This window comes from Ixodes scapularis, unplaced genomic scaffold, assembly GCF_016920785.2.
Source record: "Ixodes scapularis isolate PalLabHiFi unplaced genomic scaffold, ASM1692078v2 PGA_scaffold4__175_contigs__length_147842914, whole genome shotgun sequence".
Taxonomy (NCBI): domain Eukaryota; kingdom Metazoa; phylum Arthropoda; class Arachnida; order Ixodida; family Ixodidae; genus Ixodes; species Ixodes scapularis.
The window spans coordinates 91,951,030-91,970,821 of NW_024609879.1; the positions used below are offsets into that span (position 1 = coordinate 91,951,030).

The window sequence follows — 19,792 nt, forward strand, 5'->3', positions numbered from 1 at the left end:
TAATTTCTGCAAGACAAGCAGACAAACTTGTGTTCCACATAGAACTCGGCACTTGCGATGTGCGTGTTGCTTAGACACAACTTCGCCAGTGACCCTAGTTTTGTCTCAAAAGCGACAAAAACAGTTATATGAATGCTTTGAAGTGAAGAGATCTAGAGATCTCTGACACGGTGCTCAAGCCAGCGTTTGTCGAGGTGAAAGCAGACGCGCAGAGTGGAATGGGCTCGCACAAAGATGCCAAAGCAACAAAACGCTATTTATCTGGTTGATTGTGCCCGAGCGTTCGCCATGCTGCGCGTCCACACGTTCAGACATCTTATATTGCGGTCGCAGGTCTTGTAAACAAGCTGAGGCACACCGCATACCACTTTACGCAGCTGGCTACTACAGCTGCCTTGCTTTGTGTAGGTGCTCACACATTTGCGTTTGACTGCAATCAACTGCACTACAACAAGCACTTGCGATGGCTTATAAACACATACCACGATGGCGCCATCTGTCCGTCGGCCCAGGAATGCTTCTCGTCTGCAATTCATTTACGCATATGATTCCTTCACCGTGAGCTTCAAATAATTCCGACAATGATTATTCACGACCATCTCTCATAGGTAGGGTGTAGATCTGATCTTGCAACTGCTGCAATGCCCTCAATCCAATTATATACCCAGACCGAAAGTGTTTCAAGGTTACTGATAGATTGTGTGCTCTCTCATAAGCTATTCCAAGCGGTCTTAGTGCAGCCAAATGAACATGTGTGAGCCAGCCTCTACCCAGCAGAGCAACCAAAAGAACAAAAGGCGCACCCGTCTCCCTGTACATGGTGCAGCGCTCGTAGCAGTTCACGATGGGCTCGCTGGACTGGTTCCGCAGCAGCTTTATCCGGTTGTCAAAAATCTGTCAAAAAGAAACAAAAAATATCAACCAAGTTACTGCCACTACTATACAGTCTAACCCGTTTATGCCAAACTCCGTCAGACGCACATTTTAGTTCTATGTATCCCATAATTCGTTATTTCAAAACCAGGTCTACTGGAAATTTTAATGCCTGGGCTTTGTAATGAAGAATTTTCTTGACACTTTGGTAAACATGCGTTACGGCATTCTTCGGCAGACTGCGAAAGACATCCATGACCCACGAAAACGTAACCGATAATGCTCTAGACGGGCTAACAGCTGGAACAAAAAGTAGCTTTCGAGCTGTTTATTCTGCGAGGACGTTTACGAAATTGCAGCACCCAGGTGCGAGCAGAAAGGAAAATCGTTTACCATTTTAGCTGATTGTAAAGCCTTTCGTGTAGGCTTAGATCCACTATCTGCAGTATGGCAATAGTATCCTTGAAAGAAATGTGATTTTGCTCCCGTGAAGCCATAGTCCAAACAAAACCAGCGAAACCGTACAGAGACGAAAAAGAGGTCTGCGCAGAGCAGCGGGGACACAGTGAGGATTGCTGGTTGCATGCGAACGCCGCAGTTTATCCAGCAGCAAATGCCCCATGATAGCAGGCAGAGCTTTGATGATCACTAAAATCTGTACTTTGTTCCAAGGAATCATTTCCAGTTTATCGAAGAATGACAAAAACGGTTGCCATTTTCTGCACGAGCCAGATTAGCAAGCGAAAGTCAAACGAAAGAGAGAGCTAACAAACAAAACATAGCAAGCGGTAATTCGAAAGCAGCCGACATCCTGACCTTAACTTATTTTGCTTGTTTTTCTTTTTTTTTTTTTTTTTTGTGTATGTCTCTCTGGTCGGCGTTTTTGTTTGCTGTCTGAGAGGCTTTAACTTTATGCGTTCCTTTTTCTTTTCTCTTTTAAACAATGCAAGTGTTTTTGATGTCCGTGTTTTTCTTAGTTCGATATAGCCAATGCGTTGTTCGTAATAAAGATACATTTTTACGTGAAATTTTGTTCCAAATATTTGAGTGTTCGACGTAGGCAATAATTTGCTGTATTCAAGTTCGCTACAAGTGGGTTCGACTGTACTACGGCGAAATCTCTCCAACTCGGACTCAAACAGTGCTTGTTTGAACTGTGCAGCTTCACGAGGTGTTCATCATGGGACACATACCACATCGGTGCTTTTGAGAGGTGTCCGAGTTACGAAGGTTTCGCCTTTTCGGTTCAGCACTTTCGGTATACACCGACAAACCCTGAAAAGGTTTGATTGAAATCGGAGTAAACCGAAATAAATAAACCTGAATTGGGGCTGTCCTTGAAAGGGGAAAATCCACGCTTCACGAGAAGAGATCTGTATCTACAGGTTTTGTGCTGGCCCAGAACATGGCTTAACTGTCCAAAAGACTGCTTCTGTCTTAGGGAGCCACAACGCTTACCATATTTACTCGAATCTAGGCCGATAGGTTTTATAAAAAAAATTAAAATCGGAACTCGGGGGTCGGCTACCGAAACCGAAACTGCCGTATTTATTCGTCGCAGTAGGGTCGTGCCGCTTCATGTTTCAGAAAGCTTTTGGTGCACAAAAAACAACCAAAACAACAGCAGGCCCCCTCCCTGCAGTGGCCGCCGCTCACGTGTACACCTCGGACGTCGGGTTTTGCGTCTACGCAGCCGCGCAGCTCCCGCACTTCCCCTCGCTACGCAAGAGGGGAAAGGAAGGAGGAAAAACGCAAGACGCCAAACCAGCCATGCACCTTGCTCCTTGCCCCATCCGTTCTCCCCTCCGCAGACACACACACAAACACACAAAAAAAAGTATATTTTTGTTTGTTGTTTACGGCGACTCGTAACGGCGTTGCTCGCACCTTTATTTGAAAATGCGGACATAAACCGCTAACACCCCCGTCGGCTTTGTAGCCGATCTAGTATTGTATATCAAAAATAACAGCCGGTCTGTGTTTAATTTATGGTGTTTTACTGTTCCTTTCTGATCAACCTAAAATCAAGGTTTTTTTGGTTTTTTTTTCGGCCTTGCAGTTTTGGGGGTCGGCCTAGAATAGAGCAAATACGGTATCTCGTTTCCCCCTCTTATCCGTACCAGAGAGGTTTCCAAGTATTTGGGTCATACATATGTTCCCTGAAGTTTGGGGAATTCCACGCTCGTGTAACGTTTTCTTCAACATGAGCCCCGATAAGTACAAAATTTTCATCCAACACCAGAGACCAATATAAAAAAATTGAGCAGTCCTGTGTTAATCCACAGTACAGACACAGCGACAAGTCTCGGCAAAGTCGTTGGGCATTGGCATCGCATTCACACACTTTGGGGTGCGTGAACGAAAGCGTCTGGAACAAAATAGACATCTGACCGTTTTGTTCCAAATGCTTTTGTTTCTTATTTGTTCCGGACCGCGTGAAAGTGCATCTCCCGGCACGAGCTCTTGGCACTGACAGAGCTATGACGGAAATTTGTTATTATCTATTTTTTTTCCTTCCAGAGCGTGCATGCCGTGGGCACTGGATACAACAAAAACATCAAGTACAGAGCGAGTTGTTGATGCTGTGGCGTAGCCCAATGGTAATGCCTCCGCTTTGCACGCAGTGGACCCAGGTAGGATTCCTGCGGGCGGCGGGCAATCTTTTTCGAGGATGTGGCAACATCGATGACAAAAGCCCTACAACATCAACAACTACTTTTATACTAAAACATCAACAACAGACATTATTTCCAGTGGTAGAAAGAGCCCGTAACAGATTTTGCTGTAAAAATTCCTGGTTCCTTGCCGTGTTTTGGAAATGAACTGGGGCAACAGCCGAGGTGCTGCACAATCGCACCTCGCAGACTACACACAGGCACGTCCCCGCTAGTTTTAACGAGAAAATTTTTCCTCTTAGTATAGTAGCAAAAAAACTTTTAAGCCTTTCCACTTTGGTGAAGAAGGAAGAGCAGCGGAGCTGAAGCTTCTGTTCTCGGCGGTGGCTTTCCAGGCGAGCGATCTGCTCTTCTTTCGCAAGGGAATCTGAAGCGCTCAACGCAGTGTAACTTTAGGTGATAGCGGCCTTGGGGCAGTTCTGAAACCATTTGCGCTGCTGCGCACTTCGCCGCTCGTTCCGTTCCTGCTCTTCTTCCTCCGAAGAAATGTTGCCATGATCTATGAGCGACGGCAGCAAGCGGACAACCGGCAAACACAACACTCTAGACAGCTAACGCCATCTATGAGCGACGGCAGCAACGAGAGTCCTTAACAGCTCCGCTCTAATTGTGTCACAGGACACTGTCACGTCACAAGCCACAATCACCCTTCGTGAAACACCCTCGGGGAGCCGGCGCCAAACCTTGCTGATAACGCCTGTCGCCTTAATGAGAAACCACCCCCAAACCTGAAGAATGAAAAACCTCGAAAACACGTAAACCTAACTGCATCCCGACTAACCGTCTGCTACACGAGGTTTCCCAACAGAAATAATTCTCCAAGAATGTCTCACCAAATACCTTAGGCCCGCTTCAGACGGAGCAATTTCACCCAGCAACTTGACCCAGCAACTTCACCAGCAACACCGGCCGCCCGCGTTCACACATATCAACCGAATTGCTCCGACTTGCCATAATCATCATTAAATTTGATTCTTCTTTCACTATTTAGACGCGCAGCTACGCGCTAAAAACGCGTTCTTATATGTTTGAACGGCGTTGAGGATACTAACTCATTTTTCTGAAACTGTTTATTTCCGAAAACGATCCATTCCAAACCAGAACTAAGTCTTTAGCTGTCATCCTCATCACCACAGGAGTGTCACGTGAAAATATTGCGTCTCTGATTGGCTGCAGCTGCTTCAACTGTCTTCGAATTGCTCCGAGTTGCTCGCTTGTTCAAGCCGGACCCGATCTCAGCAATTCGCGTAGATCTAGGGAAAGCTAGGGAACAAGGGAACAACCCGCCAGCAATTTCAAAATTGCTGGAAAAGTTGCCCCGTCTGAAGCGGGCCTTACTAGCTGAAGACACACTAGGATTCTCAATTGCATTAGACAGCGTGTCTTCAGCCTCGAATCGAGCGGTTTTGAAACCCCGCGTCCTAAAAAACACAAGCGCATTGCAATGTCCAAATTAAAAAAAAAAAAACATAAATTAAAAAAAAAAGAAAATTAATGAAATTAGATTTATTTAATTTAATTCAGATTTTGAATTAAATCACTGCAGCCAAAAAAAAAAAGTAATTTTTTATCACTTTATGTATCTTTAAGTGTGACAAATTGATTAATCTGATCAAATTACTGTACACTTAAGCTTTTACTGTACACTTAAGCTTTTTAGGCACAGTTTAATTAACAACTTTATATTGATGTAAACCCGCCATACTAGAACAAAAGCCGCTTATTTTTTAAGACAAAGTTAAGAAACAGGCAAGCTGGCTAACGTTGCACATGATTCTAACCAGAACCATTGACTGTGCTATGAAGGTGTGATGATGGCTGAGTGCACGTGTGCAAACTTGGTGGAGGTTGTGTGTGAGATGGCATATAAAACACAGAGACGTGTGCGTTTGTCCCTTGTCCACTTTGTCAGCCGTCATCTCCGGTTAGAATCATGCATTATTTTCAAGTTTGTGAAAAAGCTGTACTGGCTTTTTCTTTCCGTGTTTTGAATAGCTTGCAATAGGACGTTACTTGCCTCGCTATGGTTTCTTTCTCTCACATTTTGATCTGCTTGCAGTAGCTACATTACGTAGCTGACAAGCGAAGTGGAACTTAAGAAAAAAGTTAAAAACTCAGATTTTCTCAGAAGATTTGCTTCTGTTCAATTAGCTTGAAATTGTTTTGCCCTATGATTTTTTTTATTTAAATACAAAACAAGTGCACATAGAAAGCATTGAGTGATAGCCAAATTAACAGTAAATAAAATGGCTTTTTTTGGGGATTACTTTTGTGGGAAAGTTTTGATTTAAATCATTATGATAAAACCGGAGCGATTTAAATCACAATTTAAATCACCTCGATTTTTATTATCCACCCTGGCGCTGTCCACAGCCATCTCTGCTGTCTCGACGGGTTTCCACGACGACAGACGACAGGCAGCCATCTCCCCTAATTCGAAGGGGGAAAACCCCAGAACCACACGCATCCAGCCAATTCAACTATGTAAAAGCTATCAGTGCCGAGGCTATCGAATTTTCGCGGAGTAAGACGTGTTCCCTAGTAGAGCATCTGGTTTCACCCACCTTGAGGCAGGGGTCGGCGTCCTCCCAGTGAGAGAGAATCTTGCTGTCTACAAAACTGGCAAACATCTGGGTCTCGATGAAGCGGGACAGGAACGGCAGGTGGGGCTCCGGCTGCTCCGACAGGAACGTGGTCTTGTCGAAGTTGTGCACAGTGTCCCGGGATGCCAGCCACTGCTCCATGTCCTTCTGCGCCCCAAGCAAGAGAGAGCAGACCTTCGTGGGCCCGCTAAGAGGAGGATCTGCTTCCGTGGTTCAAGCAACACGAGGTGGTCATCCCGCCTCGGGTGAATTATCCCAGACCCCCAAATCATTGGGAGCTCTCTAGATGAGTCCAAGGCAATACCGGCCCCAGACCTGTATGCACCACCGAGCCCTATAAAAGGACCTGTGGGTCGTACAGCACAGCCTCCTTATAACAAACTCGGAAATAGCGAAACAACTGATGTAACAAACGGATCGCAATTTCCCATTACTGTTTGTATACCTAATGCAATGCAAGCCCACTTGTGACGAAAAACCTTGAAAAGTCCGCCACAAAAAATGACGAGAGAAAAGAAAAAAGGAAGAAGAAAGATGGGTATTTACATTAAATGCAGAAAAAGCTATTTACGATATATTTGTACAAACTAAGCACAGAAACAAACAGCCATCTACCGATAATGCAACCAGCATTCCCGCCACGCTTTGTCCGAGCGAGGAACTTGCCCTGCTCGGCAAGTTTGCCGTCTTCGCAGCATGCATGGCGTGCACCGCTTCGCACATCAAGAGGGGCATTTCGGGTCTTCGGGTTTGCGGCGTTTCTGTTCCAAGTTTTTCTGTCCTCCGGGTCCTGGCCGACCATCTTACCAACAATTCGCGACTCCAGCAAAACGGACACCACCAAGCGGGAAAACCGGGAACCAGCCGGACCAGGTCGCTCCGCGCCTCTGGTGGCTTTCGCGGACACGTGTTGTCGGCGCAATGGCGAACAGTGTAATTTGACGAAGGTCCACATATTTATTAAGTTTGCCCGAGCGATCATTAGTGTGGTGAAGCCTCAGTAGATTGTCTTCTATCACGTGTTTGAAAGACCGTTTACTCCGCAGCACACGGTCGCGTGCTTTCGATTTCTTGAATGAGGAGGAATCACGGAAAAACGTTTTGATTTCTTGTGTGTCTCGAATCACATTCAAAGTGACGAATACTTTGTAACTGATAAATGATTTCCTTATAAGCATTTAGAACAGTGGACTGAGGACGACAGACGAAGCATTTCACTGGAGGGAACATCAATGTTGCAGTCAAGTGAATGGGAAGGTTCGATAGCTGCTTTTCTTGGGTTTGGTTGTGTTCGGTTCGCTTCAAGTTTGAGCCACCCATGCCGGTCGGTGCGTTGGCTATTCATCTTGGCTGCTTTTCGCCGAAAAAGCCTCTGGACCGCACTGAAGCAGTGGGGCTGATCACTTGATTCAGGAAAACCTGCTCGCTGCAAATGATGAATGAGGGAAATTATCTGTTTTCAAAGGGTGGGGGGACGCGTCTCGCAAAGTTAGAAGCTGTCACGACATTATGATCTATCGCGCCTTCCAACATTTATATTATACCCCCGTCGAAGCCAGCAGCAATATACGTCTAGATTGGTCAGGTTGACCGGCCACAAAAAATGCTCATTTTCTCCGTTCAGGATTCGAAGCAGAGTTCAATGCCCAGAGAGGTTCCGCGTGAATCTCCGATAAAGACTCTCTTCAGTTTGTCTCCGTGCTGCCGGCTATAGAACCATTTGGCTAAGTTTAAGTAGTATCTCTGCCTGTCAAATATGCTTTTATTCAGCAGTTCAACTAATAGCTAGTCAACTAAGCTCATATTCAACCCGAAGAATATACTAATATTGCTTTAGTGGGACCCCCATAGTACGTAATATAAATACATAACCCGCCCGTCAAAATGACTTCTTGATTGCTACTAAAACCTGAATGAAATATGAGTATCAGCTGCTTAGTGGGGCACCGGCGGATTAACGCGGTCCTTGGCTCAAGAAGCACTTGTTTAATTTTCGTAATGTTCCAGCAGCCTGTGTTGTTGACCGAACAGACGACTGGAGCTGTTTCTTAAACGCGGATACGCACACAAGCTCGATTTCGGGGGACAGATAAGTCGCATTGTCGAGGTATGCGGGTTAGCTGAAAACTACTCTCAGTGCAACAATTCTGTAGTCATCGCCGCTTTTCTTAGATGATCAAAATTGATTAGAGCCTGTTAACGTCTCTCCGGAGCCCATAGTTTCGGTTTTGAATGAAATCTCCGAAACTAAAGTTTGACATGAACAAAAAACACCGGGAAAACAAAGCTATGCTTTGCAAGTTTATGTGCACCGGCTACACTTAACCGTCTGAGTTCAAATACCTATAAAACTGGGTATTAAACAAAAGAAAGTCTGTTAAATTGAGTGCACCACCTGTTCAGGCGGCCCGGCCGAGCCGACGCGACCTGGACTCAGCCGCCATGTTTGTTTGGTGGTGGCGCCCCCTATAGGTCGCTCGAGTCGCGAATAGGCAAGATGGTAGGCTGGGATACTTGAATGTTGTCGATACCAGACTTGACCTCCACATGAATGAGCTATTGAACCCTGTGGCTTATGCAGACCCTCACTATGCTTTAATATATACGTCAGGCAAGATTTTGTTACCTCACTATTCGTTAAGCCGCTGAAGTCTCTGCAACTTGCAGCTGCACAGACCGTTGTCCTGAGAACAAAAACTACACAGCATCACCCCACCTGGTTTGGCTGGATGACGAAGTGGTCGTAGGAGCTGAACATATGCAGGAAGCGGTTGAAGAAGACCTCCCGGACTGCATTGTTCAGCCTGAGCTCCTCGAGCTGAGGGTGACGGTCGGTGCTGTTGAAGTCTGTGGTGGAGTGGTAGTCCGAGGACTGGCGCTGAATGGAATGGCGATCGCTGGAATGGCGGTCTGCGGAACGGCGATCAGTGGAACGACGCAGGAGGCTCGGCCTGCTCTCATAGTTGTCGTGGGTGAAGGGCTTCCGCAGGTCCTCCAGAGAGTTCATCACCCCTGGAAACAGCGATTGAACACTGTTCACCTGACTGCGACAATCGGTTTCATTGAATAACTTCTCTATCAAACATTAATTAGACCAAAGGTAGAATATGCAGCCTCCATCTGGGACACCGGTCATGACACCCTCATCACTGCATTAAGAGTCCACCCAAAACCGATCAGCTCGTTTCATTATGTCGAAGTATCATCGCACTGCAAGTGTCGCATCAATGAAAATCAGTTTATCTTTATCGTCTCCCTCTCTCAGCCGTAAAATTTCACAATTGTTTCATAAAATTTAGCTTTTAATTTTTATTTTACGCAATAAATGATAACTCTTCCTTTTTACACATCATCCTGTATGCATCATTAGCATAAAGTTAAAGTCCCAAGTTCATAAACAACGGAATTCGACTAATTTTTCCTTCCTTGCACAACACAAAAATGGAACCCCCTCTCCGGTTTGAGTGCTACCATTACTGACCCTAGCCTGTTTCGTAATGCCATCACTAACAATTTTTACAATCATCCATGACCTGTTTGCTATTTATGTTATATCATTAATACCAGTCATTTGTTACAGTTTTACTACTCGATTTTGTATCTGCTCTCTTACTCTATAATGCCCTCGGGCTCCGAGGATATATTCAATAAACATATAAAATAATGAATAGACCACAAAAGAGTGCCTGTTGTTGCAGTCACAGAAGAAAAAATGCTTGAGCACCATTCATCTAACTGCAACAATAGGACACAAAAAAATGCCCCTCGTTGCACAGTCAAAGAGTTCTCGTTGTATTTGGTCCCCCAGCCGCCTCAGAGCAGAACCCAGATGAAGTCCATGGTGCTGGCAATCTTGCAACAGGACAATCCGTAGGCTGGCGACTCGGGGCATTGTAACTTCCAAACACCGAGGTATGGCAAAACGATTGAGCAGTTTTCAACATTTGTTGATACATACCGAAAACACAGAACCCCTGTAAAGCAGTCATTTTAGAAAATTCCAGGGATAAGTGCAAGCTTCCCAAACGCAAACTGCTGGCAGCCGAGTCAAGACAATCCATGGCTTCCCAAACTCCCAATTTCTTGAGATAACACCTCAGAGGAGAATCATATTTGCCCAAAACATCCCACGAGCTCTGATTTTTCTCACTTGAAGACAGCTTCTGTTTGGGGTTCTGCGGCATCCCCAGATTTCTATAGAACCGTTTCAGGGGTCACTTTTCAGGGTTCATTGGCATGTACCGAACAAAAATCTTGAGAGCATTTACGCCATTGTGTAACATGCGGAACGGCAACAGCAGCTCGGAACTTGCGTCGCTATTGTTGCAACAACGTCGACGTTTCTGCATTACCTCCCGAGCCTCCTCAGCATGCTGTAACTCAAACTCGCTCTCTTCGGAGGTGCCACAAACTTTCCAACGTGTAGCCACACGACACGCAAGTTTGTCTCTTTGGACGGCTGTGCGCATGCGGCAGCATGGCGAAACACCGGGTACAGCCACCGTCGAAGTGAGAACGACGTCTTTTTCTAACGCCTGGCCTCCGGCACGCGCTCGTTGCTTTTGGACGCACATTCTGGCCGCATGTGTACGCTCGAGGAACCAGAGTTTTCGAGAAGGACAACGATGCAACTCTCCCGGGACGAACTCCCACTAACAGCTGTTGCCGTAAAACATAACACCTAATTTGCGGAGGAACGGCGACGCACAAAACGACCGCCGCACCAAACTCACCGGCCTTCCTGGCGACGGCGGCGATGCGCTGGTAGGCCTCACTGTGCTGCAGCAGCTGCGGGGGCCCGCCGAGGCTGCTGTAGGAGCTGCGGGCGCTGCTGTCCGTGCTGCTCACCCCGGAGTCGCCGCTCTCCAGGCTCCAGGACAGCTTGCGCCGGGGGAAGGGCAGGTTGGCCGTCCGCTCGTGTTGCAGCTGGTTGTTCAGGTTGCGCCCCAGCGTGGCCGAAGGGGGCACCAGCGGGGAGTGGCCCGGGTGGCTCCCGCCGGGGGTGAGCACGCCGAAGCGGGTGAGTAGGTCCCGCAGCTCCGAGACCAGGTCCTGCTTGTTCGGGAAGCTGGGCAGGTCTTCGGGCACTTGGACGCTGCACCCGTCAATGTCCACCAGGCACAGGTTGGCCTGCGAGAGAAGACAGAGAAGCTTCTGTCGAGAGAGTTCGGAACGCTTTCGAAGGTGTCGACGGCCCGACGATGAGAACCAGGGCAGGAAGAACCAAACGATCAGGCAACAGGGCAATCACACAACCTCTCTGCTACGTTTAGAAGACAGGGGCTGGCCTGAAAGGGGACAAGAGAAGCGGGTCAGAGCCGCTCCTTTTGGGATAATCTGGTTTGGCACTGTTTTAAAGATGTCCATGGTCTGGCAATAGCACAGCCAAAGAATGATTAGTCCTGTGTGAATCCACCTCATCAAACCCTAATGTATCTTCATGTATCGTGCAGTAAATCTGCAACAACCTTACAATGACCTCGTGATGGTGCGCTTTGCTTCTTCTGCCGTAGATGGCACCTTACTAAGAGGAGCCATCTTCAATGTCCGCTCGGAAAGTGACACTCATTTATTTTATACACATAGAAGCCAATGGCGTGACGAGACGTCACTGCAACTGGGGCCACCCAGTGGGAGCCGTACAAGACTGCAGCTGTCCTCAACACATGCAGTTTATTAGGTGCCACATTGAAGCAGCTGATGTGGCTCTGTAACAGCACGCTCGCTTCACAGTCGGGGGACACAAGATCAAATCCCGAGAAAATCACAGCAGGTTTTCTTTTTTGAGCGTTTGGCAACACGAACAGCAGATGCCCTACATCATTGTTTCAAATGGGTGTGGAAGAGCCCATAACAACTATCACCGAAAAAACCTGTCTGCCACATCTACCAGGCAGAGGCTGGCTTCGGGGGGGAGAGGGGGGGGTGGGGGGGCAGGGGAGATAGATCAGAGCCACTTTTGTTGGGAGAGTTTGAACCTCTCTCGAAGATGTCAACAGTCTAGCAACAAGTACCCGAGGGTCTGGCAACAGTGCAATCCAACAGCCTGCCTAGCAAGCATGGCCGGATAACGTGACACAAAACCATCTAATGGCTAGATTTCATGCGAAAAGCGCCAAGGCTGGTTCACACACTGGCGACTGCTTAGGACTGGGCACTTGCCATTCTTTTACGACAAGAAAACATACTGGAGCCATCCATCGGGTAGCCCAGAGCCGTTTATACTGAGAAGAGTATGGCCAATAGGTGGAGCTTGCTGCCTGCCAGAACTGGCGGATTTTGCGATAACACAAACTGGCGTTATTTCTTTTTTTTGTTTATCCTGAGAAATCGCATAGAATACTTACGAATCAGAGCCCCAAAATGGCGGACAGAAGAAGTCACCACTCGGCTGTCAGACTATGCAGCTGTGGTTGCCAGACTGTCAAATCTCCTTAAGGCGGACAAACACTCTTAGCACAAACGGCTCCGGGCTAGCTGTGGAACACCTGGGATTTCCGCAGACTTCCTGTTTCTCTCGCACATCATTTTTACTTACTTAATTCGAGGAATTTTTGACAACGTTATGAGCGACCATTTTTCGTAGGCAGCATGCATATTTGACCTCGCAAATACTGCAAAACCTTTACAGTAGTGAAACGTGGTTCCAGGGCCACCTCATAGATGGCCCCAGCGCATTCTCTCGCCGGAAGAGATAGTAAGAACGCGTCCACAAGCGGTCGTTAGCGTGTGAACCAGCCTTTATGAATTGAGCGTAACAGGGCGGCACTCAGTGGCCTGGGGAGATCTTGCACCGATAAAAACCCGAGCAACGAATCGACCGATCCTACCTCCCCGGGGCAAACCGCGTCCAGGGCATCCTGGTGCAGATGGCGCAGGCCCATGATGAAGGGCACGGGGGCATCCAGGAAGTGGTGCAAGGAATGGGGCAGGATGGGCACGTACACGTGCTGCCACTGGAAGGGTAGCAGCAGACAGCACACACACTCTGCCACCAGCATCAGCTTCTGGTAGTCTGCGCAGAGGGGAGGGACACACGCATTGTGGCGGGAGCGGACGAACACGGCGGCGCACCTAGAGAACGGGTTCTCAATCTTTTCAGCCTCAAGGAACCCACATCGAGCTCGGATGGCATCCGAGGAACCCCTTCGAACCTCGGCATCGATGCGATAAAGCAGTGCAGAAGTCTACGGACCTTGTAAACTATAATGTGCATACTAGGGAGTGCTTAGCTCATAGTTACTATTGGTTGCTGCGTTCAATATGCGGGTAAATTGAACGAGCCAAGTGGATGGGTCAGATCCACTTGAATAGCCCTTGAACTGGAAGGACGCTTTGCTAGGAGGCAGGGACGGTCAAGGCCATTCGGGAGCTTGGGGATCTCCCTAGGGTACACCGGAGAACCCAGCTTGAGATTCCATGACCTAGAAGAGGCGTCTCCAAACCCCCACTCAAGGGCCACATTTGGTCCGCGGAAGCCTTTCGATCGGGCCGCAGTTGGTTTTCTAACAAACCCACTGCACACGGCGAAAAAAAAAAAAAAAAAAAAAGGGCATGCATGAAGAAATTGCGCGGCGACACGCAGCAAACGCACCGTAGCCACTCTGAGTGATATCGCGTTGATAGCAATGTATTATCTTTAACGCACATCATTGTCACCTGCAGAGCCAACCCTATAATTCCCCGTTTCATGCCCGTACAACTATGTTAAAATTCCTTCATGTTCTTGTGTCTGGTTGCATTTAATGTCTCGTGTTATATTATATATTATTATCAGACCTGCCACTCATTGTTCTGTGTCGCATATACATGCCAAAGTTCCTACGCATCCTGAGTAATGCCCGGTCGAGTTTCCTGCCACAGTTATTGTGTAATGTCGTAAATGACAAAATAATAACTGAATTTAAATATATAGTTTATGCATTAAACAACCTTAGGTTCTCTTTTTATTCTTACTCAAACTTGAATTTTTATTTTTAGACGGTAGCTTATCTAGGTCTATTTCATAAGTTTTTCGCCATTTATATTTACATACTTATTTTCCAGCACTTAAAAATGAAAAAAGTCTCCAATCCGGCATCTTAGCCAAAACGTTGGGAGACCCCTGACCCAGAGCATGGGCTCCCAAAAAGGGTTCCTGGGAACACAGGGATTTCCCAGAATTTCCTCGTGGGTTCCCCCGAGTTCCCAAGTTTTCTCGACCGTCTCTGCTTCCAAGCAAAGTGTTTTCCCAGCTGGAGCACTATTCTAGGTGATCTAAGCCACCATGTCGACGCATAACTTCGAGCCAAACACTTCCTAGTCCATTCATTACTGTTTGCAAGTTCCGCAGGCTCCTAAAAGTTCTGCGGGTTCCGCAGGTTCGAGAACACGAAAGCTAATTGCTACATAATTCAACTTCTGCAACAAACACATTGTAAACACACCACAGCAAGCTGGCATCTTTTGGATGATGTGGAGAGAAAACAAAAAAATGCGACGCCCACCTTCAGAGCAGAGCAGGATCTGGTTCTCAAACAAGACGCTGGTGAAGAGGAGGACGCAGTTCTCCAAACCGAGCGTCATGAAGAGATCACGGAAGGAGTAGTCGAAGAAAGGCAATTCTCCTGTCCCTGCACAAAGAGGAATCAACAATTGCATGAAGCAAACCGATCCCGCCAGCCGACGAAAAGCCACATCCCATTCTCGAAAGAGCCAATGAGAACAGTCCTTAATTAAGGCAAATGCTTTGATTGCATATTTTCATTGGACATTTAGATGGCGAAGTAAAAAAGCCGGCATTCCCCAACGAGTGATAGCGTTATCAAGGAATGAAGAGAAAAAAAATGACAGGGCGCTCCTGAGAAAAGAGAACTGTGTTTTTTGGCCCAGATAAATGAACTAAGCATCATAGAAAGCTGAAACACGATGAGAATGTGACGCTAGAGGTTAGGACCAAATGCGAAAGTTTGAGAATGTGACGTTACCTGGATTGAAAGATACTGTAAAACCCTTAATGTTTGCAAACCCTTAATTTCTGCGAATTTCGCGAATTGAAATATTCGCGAAATTTAAGGGCACGCGAAAATTTTGATCCTTAAGAGTTTCAATGCAGGCGTCTGCTATTCGCGAAATTTAGTGGCGGCTGTTATATATATATCGACATGTTAGTGGCGCCCTCTTAGCGGCGGTTTGCCCTTGTGAATAAAAGTCAGGCCTAGCTGTGTGGGACACACACATGTTGGCGGCCCGTCTGAATCCATGGGTCTGGGTCTGATTCAATCGATATCAATCAATATATAACAGCGGCGATTATGTCCTCTGTGATCAATTCGCGAAAAATAGGGGCCGCGAAAATAAAGGGTTTTACAGTAATTGATAAAGACAAAATTTCTCTGTCAGCCGACGTCCACCTAAAGCCTGATTTCGTCAAAACAAGAACCGACATTGCGGGCGCCTTTTGGCAGCTACATCAGTGAAAAATATCTTGTCAGCAAGAAAGAAAACAATACTCTCTTTCTTCTTGACAAATGGTTTTCACCGATATAAATCCCACAAGCGTTCAAATGTCAGTCCTTGATTAGACGATAGTAGGCTCAGGGGGTTGTGTTGTCCCTGTTTTAATTGTTTTATTCTTTCTTCATTCGTAACTTCAAGCTCTCAAACTTTTGCACTCTATCTCAACTGCTAGCAGCGCATTCTCGCGGCGTTCGAACTTTCCGCGATTTATAGTTGGTTTACGTTAGCTGAAAACACTGCTCTCTTTAAAAAAAAAAAATGGCCGGTACGATTGTTGTAGTGCTTGTATCTTCGGATCCACTCGCATCTAAAGTGAAACGGAGTATGGGTATGGCGCTTGGAACGTGTCTCCGATTGGTGTGTTTAGAGTCCTATCCCGCCCACGAGCCAAAAATGGTCCTGAAGTGGCAACAAATGACGTCACAGAACGCTGTCACGCTGTCAAATGTCGCAATCCTGGCAGTCGGTCGTAGAAATGCCGGCGAAAAGCGCAAGCTAAGGTGGGTGTCGCTGTCGTCGCGGCGTCCCAACTTCTGGCGGTCGGAGCTTCCGTGGACTGACAAACTGGTGAGCGACCCGCAGCGGAACAGGCACCTGCTGCATCCAACGCCGCTGCTAAGGCGCTGCCAGGATCACGACATGCGACATGCAACAGCAGGCTACTTCTGCGACGCCACTCGGTGGAAATTGAGGGACCACTTTTTCTGAAGCGACAGAGTTAAGTATTTAGGAGTCATGCTTATTAATTAAGGTGTTTTCTTTTGGTTAGGAAAGTTTATCTTTCCAGAGTTGCGTCGGCATTGTGTTTTTTTAGCTTTCTACGTTTGGGTCGGCGGGGCCAGAGCGGCCGCGGTGCGGGAGCGGTCCCCACCGCGGTCGTTAAGAAGCGTCTCGGGTTTCGGGGGTCTGCTCGGACCGGGACCGAAAGAGCCCGCGCTGGAAGATGCTTGTGGCTTATAGCCGAATGTGCGTGTATGCAGAGGGTTTTGCCGCTTTGTATAAAATTGTCGCTTTTTGCCCGATGCCATAACTTAGCGGTTGGCGCCAGTCAGGCTGGGAAAATTGCAGAGAACAACTCTACAAGGAGTTTGGGTTTGGCGGTTGGGACGCTAAAATGACAGCTCGCCGACCATTGGAGAACAGTGTACCACGTGTGAGTGGCGGAATTTGAAGAGATTGGTCGGTTCCTGAGGGGAAAGGAGGCCCCTACGGGCCTACAAAAGGAGCGCGGAGAGGATTTTGAGGGATTCGGACTTTGGACTTGATGGAGAGAAATTGGGGACGGGGGTCGAGACTTTAGACGAGGCAGGATGGTTTCCCAAGTTGGGACTTGTAACTAGAGTGTAAATAAATGCACATAGTTCTCTACAAGCAGTGAGTCGACCCGTCACTCAGCGACGTTCGTGCCACCACGCTCCAGACCATCGAAGCGGAACCTGCCTCCCACACCACCGGGAGGAACAACTTTAACTGACAGCTTTATGGGCGACGTTTTACAGAGATCTTGTCCTCGATGCCCGTCGTCGCCATGGGCGCAAAAAATAAAGAAATTATTTTTCTCTCCTTTTTTCTGCGGAGCGAAGTTGGGGCTCTGTCCGTCATGCCACGCAAGGCGAGTGTGGGCAAGCGAAAAGGGCAGCCCCTGCGTCCCGCTAAGAATTGCGCAATGAAGGCCAATTCACTGTGTTGTCCGTTTTGAAAGACTCGTTTAAAAACATTACTCACGTTATGAGAAATCTCTCTTTGGCAGTTACCAGTTGCTACGCGTAATGTTGGATGGCTTTAGAAGCTTCCAAAGCGCTTACCCACTCACTTCATGGGTCACTGGTGGCAGTCGTCAGTGGCATCCACGACGCCAACCACGACGGCTACGAGAAATAACCGCGTCGCACCTCCGCCCTCAAGTATGCGACGGCACCGTCCCACCCGCGTTGCGCGACCGTGCTACAGCTATTGCTTTCATTTCTTCACGCATTGCGAGTGAGAAATACTTTCAGCCTTTCCACTCTGGTGAAGAAGGAAGACCAGCGAAGCTGTACCATGATGGGACGACCTCAAGCACGACTTCTTGGACGATCTCAAGGACGACGCCTAAAGGACGACGTCTAGGACGACCTCAAGGACGACGTCTAGCTCAACCTCGAGGACGACGTCTAGGACGACCTTGAGGACAACTTCTGGGGCAACCTCGAGGATGACGTCTAGGACGACCTCAAGGACGACGCCTAGGACGACCTTAGGGATAAAGTCTAGGACGACCTCAAGGATAACCTCAAGGTCGACCTCGAAGACGACGTCTTGAACGACCTCAAGGACGACTTCTACGACAATCTCGAGGACGACATCTAGGACGATGCCTAGAGAAATTCAGCCTTTCCACTCTGGTGAAAACCAGAGTGGAAGGGCCGGAAAGGTTGCCGCCACCTATGAGCGAGGCTGGCAAGCTGGTTGTCTGGTTGCCGCCGTCACTCATAGATAGCAGTAGCTGTCCAGAGTTTTGTGTCAACATTTCTTTGCAGGGGCTGCAATCCTCAGAAAACTGGCCCTTGACAGCTCCGCTGTACAATACAACTTTTCGGTTGCGGTAAACACCCGCTGGAGACATGTTCCAGGCATCAGAGTATGGGTACATCCAAGCCACGAGTGAGACGGGACCCACATTGTACCCGGGTGAGTAATACAGGTTCCCCCACCCCCTGTGCCAATCGTACGCTGGGGACGCGAAGTGGTCCAAGTCCTTACCCGGCCTCTGGCAGACATGGTCCTGATAGAGGTAGGACAGGCGCAGCGAGCGTCCCGGCGGGGGCAGGGGCAGCTCGTACAGGATGTTGTAGATGTAGCACTCGAGGGGCAGTGGGGGCGACTCCCTGGCCTGCACCATACCCAGCAGGGTCTGCAGCATCACCCGGCTGGCGCTCACCACGGGCAGCGAGGTCACCAGGCACAGCACCTTGCTCACGTACAGGGTGTCCTGCGACAGGAGCGGCACATCCCCGGGTCGGCCAACGTCCCCAGAAACCACTACCTCGAGCACACATGAACAAGTGCCTGGCCTAGACGTCGCGTTATAGCGCACCGTGCACTCACGAGGGCGCCCATCAAACCACTCTGCCATCTTGGCTGCGAGGCAGCTATGCAGTTGCCTCGCCTCAGACATGATCACATGGTCGTGTCGACGCAGGATCGATCGGGATCTCGAATTCGCCTCCCGACGTGCCGCTTTCTCTCCTAGCCACTGGATGGCACTGCAGGCGCCCCATGGCGGGCGAGGAGAAACCTCCTTGCCCATCGATCGAGATATACTCGGTAGACAGGGGACAAAGAGTCTCTTAGAACTATGGACGTTACCGAACCCAGGCAAGTGTGTGGCGACCGGATCTAGGGTAATCGCGGGACACGAGGCCTGGGGGCCCTCTTTCTGTTTAGCTTTGGGCTTAACGTGCGTTTGTAAATATTTGTCTAATGTCACGTGTATTTGTAGTTCAGATTCAGTGTTTTGTAGTGTTGTGTTTTATGTACCAATAAACGGGGAGCGGAATCCTACTCCCGTGAAAGAACCAGGCTGGACTCGGTTTGTTGACGGACCACGTCGCAAACGGTGAATCGGCGGCCGTACGCAATTTCCATTTCAATTCGGTGCCGAATTGAAATTCGGCATCGAATCTTAAGATTGGGCAAAACCAAATTTTTGCTGAAAATTTCTAAAGATTCGGCAAAGATGCATTGGTGCCAGACCTAAAAGTTGATATATTGTTTTTGCGTGTGAAGAAAGTTTTTAGGTTTTTTTAATGCCTATTGACCCAGTTATTACTAAATTAGGTGATATTCTACAAGATAATTGTATCGGTGTAGTTTTTGTGTGTTCACTGGTAATCTTAAAGTGAATTTTTGGAGAAGTGGTGTGACAACAGGTTTGCACAGTCAGAGCAGTCATGATGAGCAACTTTCATTTTTGAGGTCTCATCAGCGCAAGCCTGCAAGTGTGTATTGTTGAAATAAAGGAGGTAACACTGTGTTCTTATTCTCTCTGCGAGTCGCTGTTTCGTGTGCGAAAATGAATGCACTGGCTGCTGAGCCCTCACCAGAAGCAATAATATTCTCGTAAATATGCATGCTTTTCGATTTAAGTCACTTCAACTTTGC

General features: G+C 47.9%; 1 protein-coding gene across 1 annotated transcript in view; it reads right to left on the bottom strand.

The window, feature by feature from the left end:
* Positions 1 to 19,792, bottom strand: part of LOC115323501 (DENN domain-containing protein 5B) — a 91,582-nt gene that overhangs the window by 62,187 nt on the left and 9,603 nt on the right. The window contains exons 5-11 of the mRNA XM_042293206.1: positions 18,392 to 18,620; positions 14,638 to 14,763; positions 12,982 to 13,166; positions 10,885 to 11,281; positions 8,868 to 9,163; positions 6,113 to 6,298; positions 804 to 894 (exon numbers count right to left, since the gene is read on the bottom strand). Of these exons, the coding sequence (XP_042149140.1) occupies positions 804 to 894; positions 6,113 to 6,298; positions 8,868 to 9,163; positions 10,885 to 11,281; positions 12,982 to 13,166; positions 14,638 to 14,763; positions 18,392 to 18,620 (1,510 nt within the window). The remainder of the gene's footprint in view (positions 1 to 803; positions 895 to 6,112; positions 6,299 to 8,867; positions 9,164 to 10,884; positions 11,282 to 12,981; positions 13,167 to 14,637; positions 14,764 to 18,391; positions 18,621 to 19,792) is intronic.